Raw genomic sequence first — 15,144 nt, 5'->3', positions numbered from 1 at the left:
AGGTGAGAGTAATCATTGAGTTTGTATTCAATGCATAACATGAAATATTAGAGTAACAGAGCATGTTATGTTCCACCTATTTATTCTCCAAATGTCTTAGTCATCACTGTTTTCTAGTAAATGTGACAAAGTAAAAATACAGTTCCCTCTGATATTTGATGGAGGAAAAATATAGATATTAAAATACATATTCTGTATGAGTAATAAAGAAAAATACTTATGCAACCTAACATTTGGCACCTCCTGTCAGCTCAGTAAAGTACTGTAGTTCTGACCTCCTGCCACGCGGTGGCGCACTATGCTGCCATCCCACGAGTTTGTGAATTTAGCTGTCGCAGTTTTCTGACGTGCAGGTTCAAAGACACAAACAACCGTCCATCGCATGAGAGTGGTTTGTGTCTGTGAACTCATTTATATATTTTTCAAAACATAACCTCGTGGAATAAAAATGGGACGTGAGTCAAGGTATGTCAGAATTTCCGAGTTTATGTGGTGTTTAAATTTCCGGTTGAATCCATTGTGACTAAATCCTGCGGCTGCTAAACTGTAAACGTTTGAATCTCCGTGGCTAATTTCGATTAGCATGCTAGCTAAAACGCACGGATGTGTATGCACATTAAACAACAGTTAATCTCATTTAGTCGTGGAATATGAATTTAAAAATGTTTTTATCGATTAAGTTTGTCATCAGAAGTTTGTCAGCTATGGTGGTAATTATGCTGTTTGGCCCTCAGACACTACAGAAAGCGCTCCGCGTCGCGGGGACGGTCAGGCAGCCGATCAAAGAGCCGCTCTCCGGACAAACGCTCCAAGAAAGACGACCGGAGCAGGAGGGAGCGGTCACGGAGCCGGGACCGCCGCAGGTCCCGGTCCAGGGACAGAAAACGAGCCAGGTGGGTGTTCTCTGTTTAACTGTTGACTACGCGAGTGTTAAAGTAGAGAGACCACAGCTGTTACACTTAAAGAAACCAAACTGATCTAAAAGAGACGTAGAGGAGAATATTTTGCAGTGCAGGGTTAGGGTTAGTTGCTACGAAATTATAGAGGCAAAACACACAGTGGGCCGTGTCTGTGTTGTGTTCAATCAAAACAAAGTCATATTAAACGAACTTTAGTGTACTTTAGGAGGGTATGAATTTATTTAATGCGCTCTAAAAAGTCCAGGATGGACAATGGACAGTGTGAAAATGTTTTTAGAAGTGACAGTGACTAATGTTATCTTCTTCTTGTCTTGTGTGTTTTTCATGTTATATGCTTGCCTTTGGTGGCCAGGCGCTCCAGGAGCAGAGAGAGGAGGAGGTCCAGAAGCCGTGAAAGGAGGAGGTCGGGCAGCAGAAACCGAGCCAGAAGGTCCCGATCTGGTAGCCCTGGCAAGAGCAGGAGACCAGATGAAAAGTGAGACTTGAAATAAAAATAAATCACACATTTCAAGACATAACTGACAGCGCTCGTAACTAAAACCATGCTACTGCTTTTCTTTTCCTCTTTCTTGTTTCCTGCAGGTCAAGGAGCAAGGAGAAAGACAACATTGATCCTTTATCTGACAAGAAAAAGATTAAAGAGGAGAAAGAGGACGACAAGGTTGAGGATGTAAGTTGCAGAAATGAAGTTCTTGCTGATCTCTAAAAGGTCACTATATAGTAGATGGGAAATATTTCTGATCTTTCCTCTGTGTCCATGCAGCAAGACTTTGACCAGAACAAGCTTGAGGAGGAGATGAGGAAGAGGAAGGAGCGTGTGGAGAAGTGGAGGGAAGAGCAGAGGAAGAAGGCAATCGAAAACATCGGAGAGATCAAGAAAGAACTGGAGGAGATGAAGCAGGGCAAAAAGTGGAGCTTGGAGGATGATGATGGTAAGAAAGCACTGATAAAGATAACCGACACAGTTTAATCCCTCATGTGTTGTTTCAGTGTTGATCACTTCACTAGTACAGACCTTAGCTTTAGCGCTGCAGAGTCTTATTATTGAATCTTCATTTCAGACGATGATGAGGATGTTTCCGCGCCGATGGAGGGAGATGATGATGACGATGGGGATGGAAAAGGGGACAGAAAAGACAGGGACATAAAGGAAGAGGACAAAGAGGAGGGTGAGAAGGAGAAGGAGACTCCCATGGAGCAGCAGGCCGAGGAGGACGACGTGGATCCTCTGGATGCCTACATGGAGGAGGTGAAACAGGAGGTGAAGAAGTTCAACATGGGAGGCATGAAAGGAAACGATAAGGTGAGTTTGGGGGGAGAATACTGCATCACTTTGGCTCAGAGTCCTGCAAGGGTCTCATTTTCAAGACCCACTCCTAAACTGGAATTCTAACATGCAATACTGCACCCGCCCATATGACCAGTTAGTTCCCCACCCTGGTCTGTCCCACTGACACAAGATCCACAGCCCGACCCATAACCATGAATTCTATAATAACCATGCACTGTAAATAATTTGGTCAGGCGGCACGATCAAAGTGATCATTTTGGGACATTTCATTGGTGTTTAATGTTGTCAGGGTTACGAAAAAATATTTTGATGTTAAAGGACAATATCTAGTTCTTGTTAATTGTTAAAGGGGCTTCGAATAATGTCTTACTTTAGTTGATTTCTATTAGAAATCAGTAGGTACTGTAACAAGATTGACAACCACCTCCTGTCAGTTGTCAACATCAGTTTGCCTGCCAGTGTTGGACTAGATGTCGTCTTTGTGAATGTTTTCTTTTCCAGTTTTGCTAGATGACATGCGAGTTATTTTCCTCTTCAACAGAAAGGAGCAATGACAGTGACCAAAGTGGTGACAGTTGTTAAAACCAAGAAAGGGCCCCACACTCACAAGAAGAAGGGTGAGCTGATGGAGAATGACCAGGATGCTATGGAAGTGAGTTGTTTTTATGTTTAATTGATTTTGTAACCACTATAAAACTTTTGTTTGTGATGGAGGTCACACACTCACCTGCTTTTTTTCAATACCGATGACTCATTTTATCCCAAAGCAACATTAATCTTCCCTCAGATTTAAATCACATAACCATCAAATAATAATGCAGTTTTTCTGGAGAATAAATGCAGATCTTGATTTAGACTAGTTTCTCCTGATGGAACGCACTGCTAACTATCCAAAATGTAACTGATGTGTTTGACAGTACTCATCAGAGGAGGAGGAGGTGGATCTGCAGACGGCTCTGACGGGCTTCCAGACAAAACAGAGGAAGATCCTCGAGCCTGTTGACCATGGGAAGATTCAGTACGAGCAGTATCGCAAAAACTTCTACGTGGAGGTCCCTGAGCTCGCCCGGATGACTCCAGAAGGTCAGTGAACTGACAGGAGATGGAGATCTTAGTTATAATGACCTCCTACCCCACATCTGTGGTTTTATTATGAAAACTGCCACATATCCCCTACCACTGTACACTAATGGTGTGAACTGAGAGGCTGCTCATTTTTTATCTGAGCTGTAAAAATGTAACTAAGGCTGCAGACATCCAAATATGAGCTTCTGCTGTCAGGTTTAACAGTGATACGCCTGCAAGCTTCGCACTTTAGTTTACTATTTGGGCTGGGGATGAAACTGCTAACCAAAATGTGTATCTAGCATTGAATATTGAAGGTCAAGTAATTAAAAACGTCACATTTTAGTTAAATACAATGTAAGTTTAATGCTTAACAAGGCGCCTTAAAAAGTCTTTAAATGTCTTACAATCTATTTTATAAATGTTAGGCCTTAAAAGTCATTAAACTGTCTTAGATTTAAATTCACGAGGTCTGAATTGCCACAACCATTTTTTCTAATTTCATTTATCCATCTTTAAATTTCTTTTTGTTAAAATACTTTCAGCTCTTCTGCATGAAAGTCCACATATCTGATCTTACTCACTGTTACTTTATACTTACACTTACCTGTTAACTAAATGAAGATCAACTTTAGTCATGCTTTATATTTACCTGCATCTCTTCAATAAGAAAAAGATGATTTGTCTTAAATATGGTTAAGAATGATCCTAAAATTGTCTTAAAAGCATTAAATACAAGTGTCTGATACCTGCAAACACCCTGCTTGAGGAAATGGTTAAACTTGTTTCCTTACTTTTTGTCGTAGTCAGCCTTAAAATAAAACACTATTAAGGGTAAAAAGAAGTCTGTTTTGAAAGGATAGTATTAAATTATTAGCAACAGAAGCCATCAAGCCTGTATATTTCTGGGATCAGTTAAAGTGACTCCACACTGATTAAACAAATATAAATGAGTCATCTCAACATAGGTGTGAACAAAATGTGCAAAATGCTCTCCTTCCAGCACATAAACTAGCAATTACTGTATGTTTTTAGCACATACATATATATATATATATATATATACCTTGAGAAACTTCTCTCAGTGCCTTTTAGTACTCAGAAGATGTGTCTTTGTAAACCTTCTCTACCCATCTAACATCTCTCTGTTTGGTTGGTTTTAATCAATACAGAGGTGAACGCGTACAGGCTGGAATTGGAGGGCATCACTGTTAAAGGGAAGGGCTGTCCCAAACCCATCAAGACCTGGGTGCAGTGCGGAGTGTCTATGAAGATCCTCAGCGCAATGAAGAAGTGAGTCTGACCGATTGTGACTGCTGATGTGACAGACTGTGCAGATTGTTAAGGACAATGTAGTAATTCTACAATGATCTTAGTAATGGTACATGAAAAAAGAAGATGATCAGTTTCATGAAAAGATAGCTAGGCAGTCAGCTTGTGTGTAAATGGCTCGAGCAGTGATGTAGCTTGATGTGTAGTTTGAGAGAAGCTACAATTTTTAAATGTGAATTAAATAAATTTAGACTCAGCTGGACACGAAGTTTCAGGTAAAGCAGGAGCATCAAAACATTTCTTTTGTTAAAACACTATTAAAGAACATTCGGCTTCTTTAACTATTTAGATAGTATAACCACTCATATCCAATTTAGTCTGCCTTTGAACTGTATATAAAAGTTTATAGCATTTTTTCTCTGACATCAGCCAAAAGTCATATTCAGATTGTACATGACACTTGTTTTTTTCTGACCAGAAACTAACACTTATTATTCGTATTCATTTCTTTTCCCCAAATGCACACAGGCACAGCTACGAGAAGCCCACCCCCATCCAGGCCCAGGCCATCCCCGCCATCATGTCAGGCCGAGACCTCATTGGCATCGCTAAGACCGGCAGCGGGAAAACCATAGCCTACCTGCTGCCCATGTTCCGACACATCATGGACCAGAGGCCCCTGGAGGAGTCTGAGGGACCAATCTGTAAGGAATAGATTGCTTGATACTTTCTTTAGTCACAGTCCGACATTAACAGATATGTTTTCTGTTTCTGTTGAATATATATAAAAAATTAATGAATAAAAATGAATAACTGAAGAAAGTAAGAATTTGTAATATGGTAGGTGGAGTTGTGATGTGCTGCTCCTGTGCTTTTCATAGATTTGGTTGAAATGTAGGTCAAAGGAAGACTGAAATAGAATATCCACTTTGGGATAATAACCCACCAGCTGTTAGGCTTCCACAGCATTTCTAATATTCCCTATATTAACCTTCCTAATAGTCAGGTTGCCGTTAGTTTTCTGAGCAAATCTATTGCATCAGATGTTAGACGCTGTGAAAATGTGAGTGCTCCAAATAGTAAAATAGAAAATATATTCTTTATCCTCATCCTGTTTGTCTCCCTCTCCCACAGCTGTTATCATGACTCCGACCCGAGAGTTGGCTCTGCAGATCACCAAGGAGTGTAAGAAGTTCTCCAAACCACTGGGACTCAGGGTGGTGTGTGTTTACGGAGGCACCGGCATCAGCGAACAGGTAAACACACACACACACACACACACAAACACACACAAACACAAACACAAACACAAACACACACACACACACACACACACACACACACACACACACACACACACACACTGGTGTTACCTGTTCATTTTATTTTTTCCAAGGGCTTACAGCGATTAGATTTTTCAGCAGCAGCAAAGTTGAGGTAAATGCTGAACAATGACACATAATGTCGTAGTCGTGGTGCAGGACAGTCCCTCATTAATGATCTAACCAGAAAGCTTTAGTTGAACATTGTGCCTGTTGTGCAGTTTTATAGCATGGGATATCAGTCTTTTGTAACTTGAGTCCCACTTCTGATTGTTTAAAATGTCTAAGGAGCACCTTTCCAAAAAATGATTAAAAAAAGAAAGGAACAAGACAAAAAGAAAGGAGAAAAAATTAACTGGGCTCTAAATATGTTATGCCACTGTCAGTTGTTGATGTTGTAGTGACTATCTGTTGTGCCTGAGGCCCTTTTCCTCAGGACATAATGTTTTGGCTTTGTAACACACCCCAGATGCTTTGTCTTTAAGTGTCCCCGGAGCTTTGATGGTTTTAGCGCCTTATTTGACAGGATTTCACCCCATTAAATACGCCCGCTGAGCATCACTGCCTGCCAATATGTATCCAAATTTGATGCATTTGCAGGTATATATCCTTACCATGTGCTGTGGAGCTTTTGGGTTGTGATATTCACTTAACTGGTCATCAGATTATACATTTTAATTTGACATTTGTAATTTGTGACGTCTTGAGCACATTTAGATATTTTAAAAAAATAATAATAATGATAATTTGAGCTAACCAACTGGCAGTACCTCTGTGGCCCACTAGATAGCACTCTGAAGCCCACTAGCAGGCTGTGGCCCACTAGATTAGAATAGCTGATTTATAAAACACTACAGGACTTAATGTTCCTCATTTATATGCCTGTTTTGACCTCCTGCCCATTATAGTTTTATTAACAATGTTAAAGATCAACTCCACTCTTGGCAGAAAAATGAAACTCAGAGAGTGTTCTCTCATTTTCTTGTTTTTATCTCCTTTCATTAAATGTGGTTCTTAAAATTTTCTTCAATGACAATTTGGCTGCACCTGAGAGGGGCAAACACGTGTGAGTGTATGTTTCAGAATACCTTAAAGGAAAAGCATGACATTTTGGGAAATATGCTTTTTCACTTTCTTGCAGAGAGTTAGATGAGAAGATTGATACCTGATACCACTCTCACTCTCTACAGTAAATATTACACTACTGCCAGCAGCTGGCTAACTTAGTCAGTTAGTTAATTAATCCATTAATAAAGAGCAGCCCCAACTGATTTATCTGATGAAAATAATAATTGGCTGCAGCCCTTGCCTTTGTAGCAGTGAATTTGATTATATAAACTGTAACTCTGTCTCTAAGATAAGGTAGCTCTGCTACTTTTCGTCAGCTGTTATATTTAAACTCTGAACGTTGCATTAATACTTTGACTTGTTGTTGGCTTCCAGATTGCTGAGCTGAAGAGAGGAGCTGAGATCATCGTGTGCACACCGGGAAGAATGATTGACATGTTGGGGGCCAACAGCGGTGAGTTCAAACACCGTGACCCTCTCACTTCTTATTGTTATAGGATGTCAATGCAAGTAAGGATTTGTGATGCCTTGTGAGGCTTTTGTTTATTACCTTGCATGTGATAAATGTTACAATATGATAAAGTATATAATTACTAAGTCAGTACCACTTACTAAACTGTTGACATTATTTGACCACCCTTGGGATCAGTCATATCTACGAGACAGTGGTGTGTTTCCTGAAGATCAGGGCAAGTACAGGTAGGTGGACTTGGTGCTGCCTCCGTGGTTCTTCGACCTTCCAAGCCAGAGATGATCAAAATGTTTAAAAAGAGTATTGTGACGTTGGTGTAAACAGGATGTGTAAATATGTTATATTTCAAAAGAGTAGCCTGAATGCTCAGTCAGGGTTCTACTGTGTTGTTGTTTTAGTACATATACTCATATTAATAAATTCATTCATCAAAAGCCACATGTGCATTTTGATATTCAAAGCACAGAAAGAGATTTTCCATTTGTTTTCACAGATCACACATCTGTAATGTCTCACCTGCCTCCCTAATTATTTCTAATTAGGAGCGCATGTGGCTTCTGGGAATAAATATCACTGTGGAGCCCTGTACAGCACTGAGCATGTGCATACAAATGTGAAGAAATGTGTTTAGGAAGCAGTATTTATTGTATTTGCTGACTTTGAATTGTAAATTGTTTAAGTCTTTCTGAGCAGTTACTATGATAGAAGGGTTTTTGTTGTTTCCACACATGCGAGGTAATCTGTAATATGTTTCCCTTGTAGGTGAAAAGGCGTTTGGTCAGATAATGCTTGATCGGGCTCCGTCTCTTGTATTGTATCTTGAGGCTGTTTTCTGACTTTTACAGGTCCCTCATGCCCCTGAGATGGTACGCAAGACCAGAGACAACCAAAAAAACAACAATTTTGATTATAATAAATAAAATAAAATCCTGGTCACTTGAAGCTAGTCCACAGAAGAATGTGCTGAAATTAGGATGCCTTGCTTTTGAATGTCAAGTAATGTCATGTAGTCTTACCCTGACAAACGTTCTCTCTGTGTTTGTTAGATTAATTTAATGTTTTTTGAAGAAGGCAGAATGCGTGTGAGGACTGGCTTTTCTTGAAGTTAACTGTTTTTTCTCATGCTCCTCTACTTTGGTTTGTAGGTCGAGTCACCAACCTGCGCAGAGTTACATATGTGGTGATGGATGAAGCGGACAGGATGTTTGACATGGGCTTCGAGCCACAGGTGGGTGTCACCCGTATTTATATGTTAGCATCTGTGTTTTATTTTGCACCACTGGAAGATATGGGCTTTTGACACAATTGTACACCGTTGTAGGTGTCATATTACATTTGATAAAATGCTTCCAATACCCCATATATATTTACAATCACTTTTGCATCTGGGGGCAAAAAAAAAATCTACTGTTTTAATCAGTGTTGTGACTCTAACATTGCTTGTAAAAACAACTGATGACTGTTAACAAGTAGAGCACAGACACAAGTTACCTACATAAATATTGTATCCAAATAGTTTAAGAGGTTTTTAAGTAATGACATCAAAACCAAAAATTGTTACAATGGCCTCCAGTCTCCCCTAATCCACTCTGCATTTCCAGTCGAGTAAAAATGACTGCTCGCTTATCGCTTATCCACCATGGGGTTGAGAGCCTTCAGCCGCTCGGCCCCCCGCCTCTGGAACTCTCTACCGCAGGACATAAAACACTTGGACTCTGTCACCTCCTTCGAATCCCGCCTCAAAACTCACCTTTTCAGACAGGCACACTCCCTTTTAATCTGGACTGGAATGACCTCGCTGTTGCACTTTACTGCTGTTTTATGTATTGCGTTTTATTGATTGTTTTATTATTGTCTTTTGTACGGTGACCTTGAGTGTCCTGAAAGGAGCCTATAAATAAAATGTATTATTATTATTATTATTATTATTATTAAGAAAGAGCTGGTATACATTAAGATGCCATGTCGTCAAGGCACAGTGCAGGACAAAAATGTAAACACAGTCAGAAAACAGCAGAGTGCATCGCAGCTTTTACAGTAGCGTTCAGTGCCGTGTGTGTGTGTTGAGAAGAGAGAGACGGTGTGTCTGCCGGCGAGCTGTCAGCTGTGAGCTAGATGTCATGTTAGCGGCAAATTATGAATGTTCAGTGTGAGCTACAGTTTGGCTGGTAGCGATCTGAGCATTCTTATATGGGGTTATCTGATTTATTATCCTTGCTCGTCCCCGACTCTGGCTGCTTAAAGTAAAGACAGCAAGTTAATCGCATATGGGGAGATTTTTATATTTTTACAGCGACGGTTCCAAACATCTGCATTTAGGAGCACCATGCCACTGCTTCCCAAATAGTTGAAAACACTGCGTATATATAGTTTCCCATACTTTTTTAATGCCTAATGCTGCGGTTGTCCATTTAGCATGTTTTGCAGCTCCAGAAAGGAAGCAGAAGCAGTTGTAAGTTGCTGTCAAAAACAATTATGTAAACAATAATCTCACATAGTTGCAACTAGATGTATAATGGCACATCAGAACCAGCAAAAATGAAAAAATTGAATTGTTGAAAAGTAATTTTTGATCATAAAAACAGTGTTACAACAGGGAAACTTTCCTCTTTTACCTGGGATCTTATGCTTCCAAAGCAAAGAAACATAACATGAAAAAAAAACAAAAGTCTAAAATGAGAATGTATAGACAAAATTCACTAACCTCTAGATGTCATCTGGTTCCTCTTCCAGGTGATGCGTATTGTAGACAACGTGCGTCCAGACCGTCAGACGGTCATGTTTTCGGCCACCTTCCCCAGAGCCATGGAGGCGCTGGCCCGTAGGATTCTGTCCAAGCCCATTGAGGTCCAGGTGGGAGGCCGCAGTATCGTCTGCTCTGATGTGGAACAACACGTGGTAAATCATCTCTATATCGTCTCTCTCATTTAATTATTTTTTTTTATATAGGAGGACCATTTGGTCTCTTTGTCCAGTATTTAGACAGATGCCAGTATTCTACTGTAGTTTTTGTTGTTAAAATCAGACCCCTCACTGTGTCTCCACTCCTTTTCTTATTGCACTTGCTCCTGTAGCTGGTGATTGAGGAGGACAAGAAGTTCCTGAAGCTGCTGGAGATTCTGGGTCATTACCAGGAGAAAGGCTCTGTCATCATCTTTGTGGACAAACAGGAGCATGCGGACGGACTGTTAAAAGACCTGATGAAAGCCTCATACCCCTGCATGTCGCTGCACGGAGGTGAGCAGTCACACTTGGGGTTCACTGATTACAACTCAGTGATAGTTGGATATTGATAATGTTAGATTCAAGATACCTTTGTGACAGTAAATTCTACAGAAATGTCAATGTAAATGTATTAGTAAATATATTAATCACAGTGTGAGGAATTAAGAATAACCTGATTATACAGCTGTACTTTTGCTGGAGCAATGGCCGAGAGACAGCTGATTTCTTAGCATCTTTAGCTTGGCAGGATTACCGTATGCTTGTTTTTTTGAAACAGCTTGATGGAGTATGACAGTATCACAGTAACCGTACTGATCAGATCACATGTAACCTTGGGTTTTGAAGAGCATTTTCCTGTTCTGCTAACAGGAATATAAGATCAGCTATGACAGTATGACATTTTGTGATATTAAAAGTGTACACTATATAGATTGTAATGTAAAGGTCACTGTCAGCCAAATAGGGTAAGTTTGTTCTTGTACTAGATTTCTAGTAAAACTACCGCTGAGTAGAGAATAAATCCATTCACCATCAAAGGCTCTGATTCCTGCCTTTCTGTGACTCATATATTCCTTTCTTTGCGTCCTCCTAGGAATTGACCAGTACGACAGAGACAGCATTATCAACGACTTCAAGAATGGAGCATGCCGTCTGATGGTGGCCACCTCTGTGGCAGCTAGAGGCCTGGACGTCAAGCAGCTGATCTTAGTGATCAACTACAACTGTCCCAACCACTATGAGGACTACGTCCACAGGGCCGGGCGCACTGGCCGAGCAGGCAACAAGGTCAGTTACTTAAAACTGAATTTGCATCGAGTCAAGTGTGTTTCTGGTGTTTATTTGTAGTGTATAAAATTGACCAGTTAGCTCCCAGTCAATGGCTTTAACATCCTATGGAAGATTTTATCTGTACATGTCTCTTGTTTCTTCTTCTAGGGCTTCGCCTACACCTTCATCACAGAGGATCAGGCTCGCTATGCTGGGGATATCCTCAAAGCCTTGGAGCTGTCTGGCTCTCCTGTCCCACCTGAACTGGAGCAGCTTTGGACCTCCTTCAAAGACCAACAGAAAGCGGTAAGATGAGGAAACATTTGAGAACGTGTGGTGTCTCAATTAGCAAGTAGACCCACCGAGGTCATCCAGGAACTTGTGAAAAAAGAAATTCTTGCACTGCTTTGAAAATGGTCGATGTGAGAATTAAATCTATATTTTCTTCTTCCTCTTTTTTCTCTCCCTTCCTTCATCCTTGCAGGAGGGCAAGACCATTAAGAGCAGCAGCGGCTTCTCAGGAAAAGGCTTCAAGTTTGACGAGACAGAACACGCCTTGGCCAATGAGAGGAAGAAGCTGCAGAAAGCTGCTCTTGGACTGCAGGACTCTGACGATGAAGATGGAGCCCTGGACGTGAGTAACGTTTGAATATCGCTCTTAATTACATGATTTAAAGTTCTCTTGATTCTGGTAAAATGTTTATTTCACAAAATGCAGTCATACTAATAATAATTTTGCCGTTCCAACCCATCTTAACCACCTCTCCTTTTGCCCCTCCTCAGATCGAAGAGCAAATCGAGAGCATGTTCAACTCCAAGAAGAGGGTGAAGGACCTGTCTGCTCCCGGGGCAGCTGCCGGTCCCACAGGAACAACTACAACCACAACAACTGTCCCCGGAGGGCTGCCAGGCCTCGGACCCACATCTGCTGGAAACATCCAGAAACTGGAGATGGCCAAGAGGCTGGCGCTCAAGATCAATGCTCAGAAGAACCTGGGCGCCGAGGCACAGGTATGTCTGTGTCTGTTTTTAAAACCAGAGGAAAAACAGAGAGGAATTTTTATCTCTAAATGTTACATCTGTAAATTACCACATATTGCACTTACTGAATAATGACTTTAAATGCAGTTGTGTGTCAATTAGCAAGTTGACCTTTTGTTATTTAAATGCCAGCATTTAGACTCGTGCTGTGGAAAACATGTTCAATCCTAGACAGGAGCCAAAATTAAAAAAAACATTAAGTAAATAAGTCATTAATTAATTTTTACCATTTCTATTTGTACATATATCAGTAACTACTTAAGTAATATGCAAGTCAACTGAAACTGTACTGTAACTGTATTTTTCATCTTGATATACAGTCACTGATTATTGTCCCATCAGTGGTCACTGCCCTCAGGTTGGTGATCCAAGTAGCCATTAACTTATGTAAAGAGACCTTAAGTTCTTACTTTTTCCTCTTAAACTTTAAAAATGCAAAAGCTTTTCACCCAATGCCTCTTTCCTTTGGTCGTTTCTTGCTGTTCATTTTGTGTTTCTTTGTTCTCTGGTCAGTTTGTGTTTCATGTGTCAAATTCATATCCCCCCACACGGACCAAATAAAGTTCAATTGTTTTTTCTTAATGTACAGGATGTGATGCAGCAGGCCACCAACGCCATCCTGCGCGGCGGCACCATTATGACACCCTCGGTGTCAGCCAAGACCATTGCGGAGCAGCTGGCGGAGAAGATCAATGCCAAGCTGAACTACACCCCTGTGGAGAAGCTGGAGGAGGAGCGGCAGGCGGCTGAACAGGCCGAGACCATCAAGAGATACGAAGAGGAGCTGGAGATCAACGACTTCCCTCAGGTCAGCAGCACGCGGTGCAGGGCTGTGCTGAGGAGTTCAGCTGATTCCTGTTTTATTTTCGGTCTTTGTTTTTGGATTTATTTCTGTGCCTGGTGAGGATCAGTGATTATCACTAGCTGTAGTTTTCTTTAAACTTGCTTTTGTAGGTGTCAGGGAACAACAGAAAAACACTCTTTAGTATTTATAAAGAGATAAGCACTCTTGAAGTGGTGGCAACACAAGAAAACGATCTCAGAGCTGTCACTATACTTTGATTCAAATGTTGATAAATAATGATTGGTACTCTGATGTAACATCATCTTTTTTCAGCTGAGCCTCAGCCACTTGAAATCAGTAAGAAGAGCAAAGATAAGGCCAGTTCAGGGCCTTTAATGTTGAATATCTTTGTTTTGGTAGCAGTTATTTAAGGAACTGCTGTGTGTGCATCTCATAGAATATTTTATTCAGAACTTTTGTTTTGTTTAATATGAGGAATTGAATTGGTTTCATTTTGCTGTTTTCTACTGTCATGGAAACTAATGCAACCAAAAAAGGAAAACGTATTTATTTTGTTCCTCCCTAGACGGCCAGGTGGAAGGTGACCTCTAAAGAAGCTCTGCAGAGGATCGGTGAATACTCTGAAGCTGCAATCACCATCAGAGGAACCTATTTCCCTCCAGGCAAAGAGCCCAAGGAAGGAGAGCGCAAGATCTACCTGGCTATTGAAAGTATGTGTCAGGGAAATTATTTTTCAGTGTTAGTGTTTTTTTTTTTACACTGAAACATTTAAAGTGCAGCTCCAGCTTTTATTTAAGCATCCTTTTAACTGCCCCTGGACTTTGTATTCCCTCCTGTTCTGTTGTCTCTGATTGAACTCTACACTGTATAAAACTGTAAATTTGTTTTCTAGGTGCAAATGAACTTGCTGTGCAGAAAGCCAAAACAGAGATTACGCGGTTAATCAAAGAAGAGCTCATCAGATTAGTAAGTATCCTCTGCCTCTTGAAATCAATAAACAGTCCTGGATGTCATGCTGATTTTGTCTGGCACTAGATTTTTAGAACAGAAACATGAAATATAGCAGATTGTTATTCAGCAGGTATCTGTGAAAGATGTCACTTATTGTCCTTTTTTTCTTTCCAGCAAAATTCCTACCAGCCGACGAGCAAAGGCCGGTACAAAGTGTTGTAGAGGAGGAACAAAGGCTCCATGGAGGAGTTTCCATCTTTCAGCAGTCCCCTGTCATCTCTACAGTGTCATCAAAGTGGTTGAAGAATATTTTAGTCTATATTTTTTAATAATGCTCCCTTTGATTACCTAAGTTTAGTGTCTGGTTTTGTTTAAAGTTTCATCTTTTTTTGCCTTAGTTTCATCTGTGCTTCTCTTGAGTTTCCTGTAATTTTATACCCACAGACCATAAATACCAAAATGTCTGTTGCAGTTTTGACCTGCAGCGTCATCGAACCATCACAATCTGCAATATGTCTTTAAATGTAAGACAAATTTTCTTTTAATGTTGTTTTTTGGGCTCAGATTTCACCCTGTTGTATGTACAAGTAACATCCCAAACATTGTCTTTACGAAGAAATAGTAAGATGAAAGATGTTTTTACTTTTCCGCACAATAAAACAATGTGTTGTTAAGGAAATAAATTTGTCCAGCTGTTTGCGTTAACAAATCTGGTAGAATAAATACTGTGTACTAGATAGTGTATGGAATTCCATTTAAGTCAATATTAAATAAATAAATAAATATGCCCATTCAAAAAATAAATCCTGAAATACATAAATGAGGAAAATAACATAAAAATAAATGTAGTTCTAAATATATGAATGATTAAAAATATTCAAATAAAACAGAGGTAGTGTTAAAAGGACATTTTTCAAATGAATTTTACTTCAGAATTCCATATT

General features: G+C 40.2%; 1 protein-coding gene across 1 annotated transcript; it reads left to right on the top strand.

Moving 5' to 3' along the window:
- Positions 1–340: 340 nt before the first annotated feature.
- On the top strand, positions 341–14,883 carry ddx46 (DEAD (Asp-Glu-Ala-Asp) box polypeptide 46). Its single transcript, XM_050040445.1, has 23 exons — positions 341–465; positions 735–893; positions 1,273–1,395; positions 1,503–1,590; positions 1,684–1,852; positions 1,982–2,223; positions 2,753–2,863; positions 3,129–3,294; positions 4,449–4,569; positions 5,077–5,252; positions 5,683–5,804; positions 7,314–7,392; positions 8,556–8,638; positions 10,144–10,308; positions 10,485–10,647; positions 11,228–11,421; positions 11,572–11,709; positions 11,888–12,037; positions 12,187–12,414; positions 13,034–13,252; positions 13,815–13,959; positions 14,142–14,215; positions 14,375–14,883. The coding sequence occupies exons 1-23, from the start codon at positions 449–451 to the stop codon at positions 14,420–14,422; spliced, it is 3,180 nt and encodes a 1,059-aa protein (XP_049896402.1). The 5' UTR covers positions 341–448; the 3' UTR covers positions 14,423–14,883.
- The last annotated feature ends 261 nt before the right edge of the window (positions 14,884–15,144 follow it).

Source organism: Epinephelus moara, chromosome 3 (assembly GCF_006386435.1).
Source record: "Epinephelus moara isolate mb chromosome 3, YSFRI_EMoa_1.0, whole genome shotgun sequence".
Lineage (NCBI taxonomy): Eukaryota > Metazoa > Chordata > Actinopteri > Perciformes > Serranidae > Epinephelus > Epinephelus moara.
Note: the sequence above shows the minus strand (reverse complement) of the source record. Positions and strands in the feature narration are given on the sequence as shown.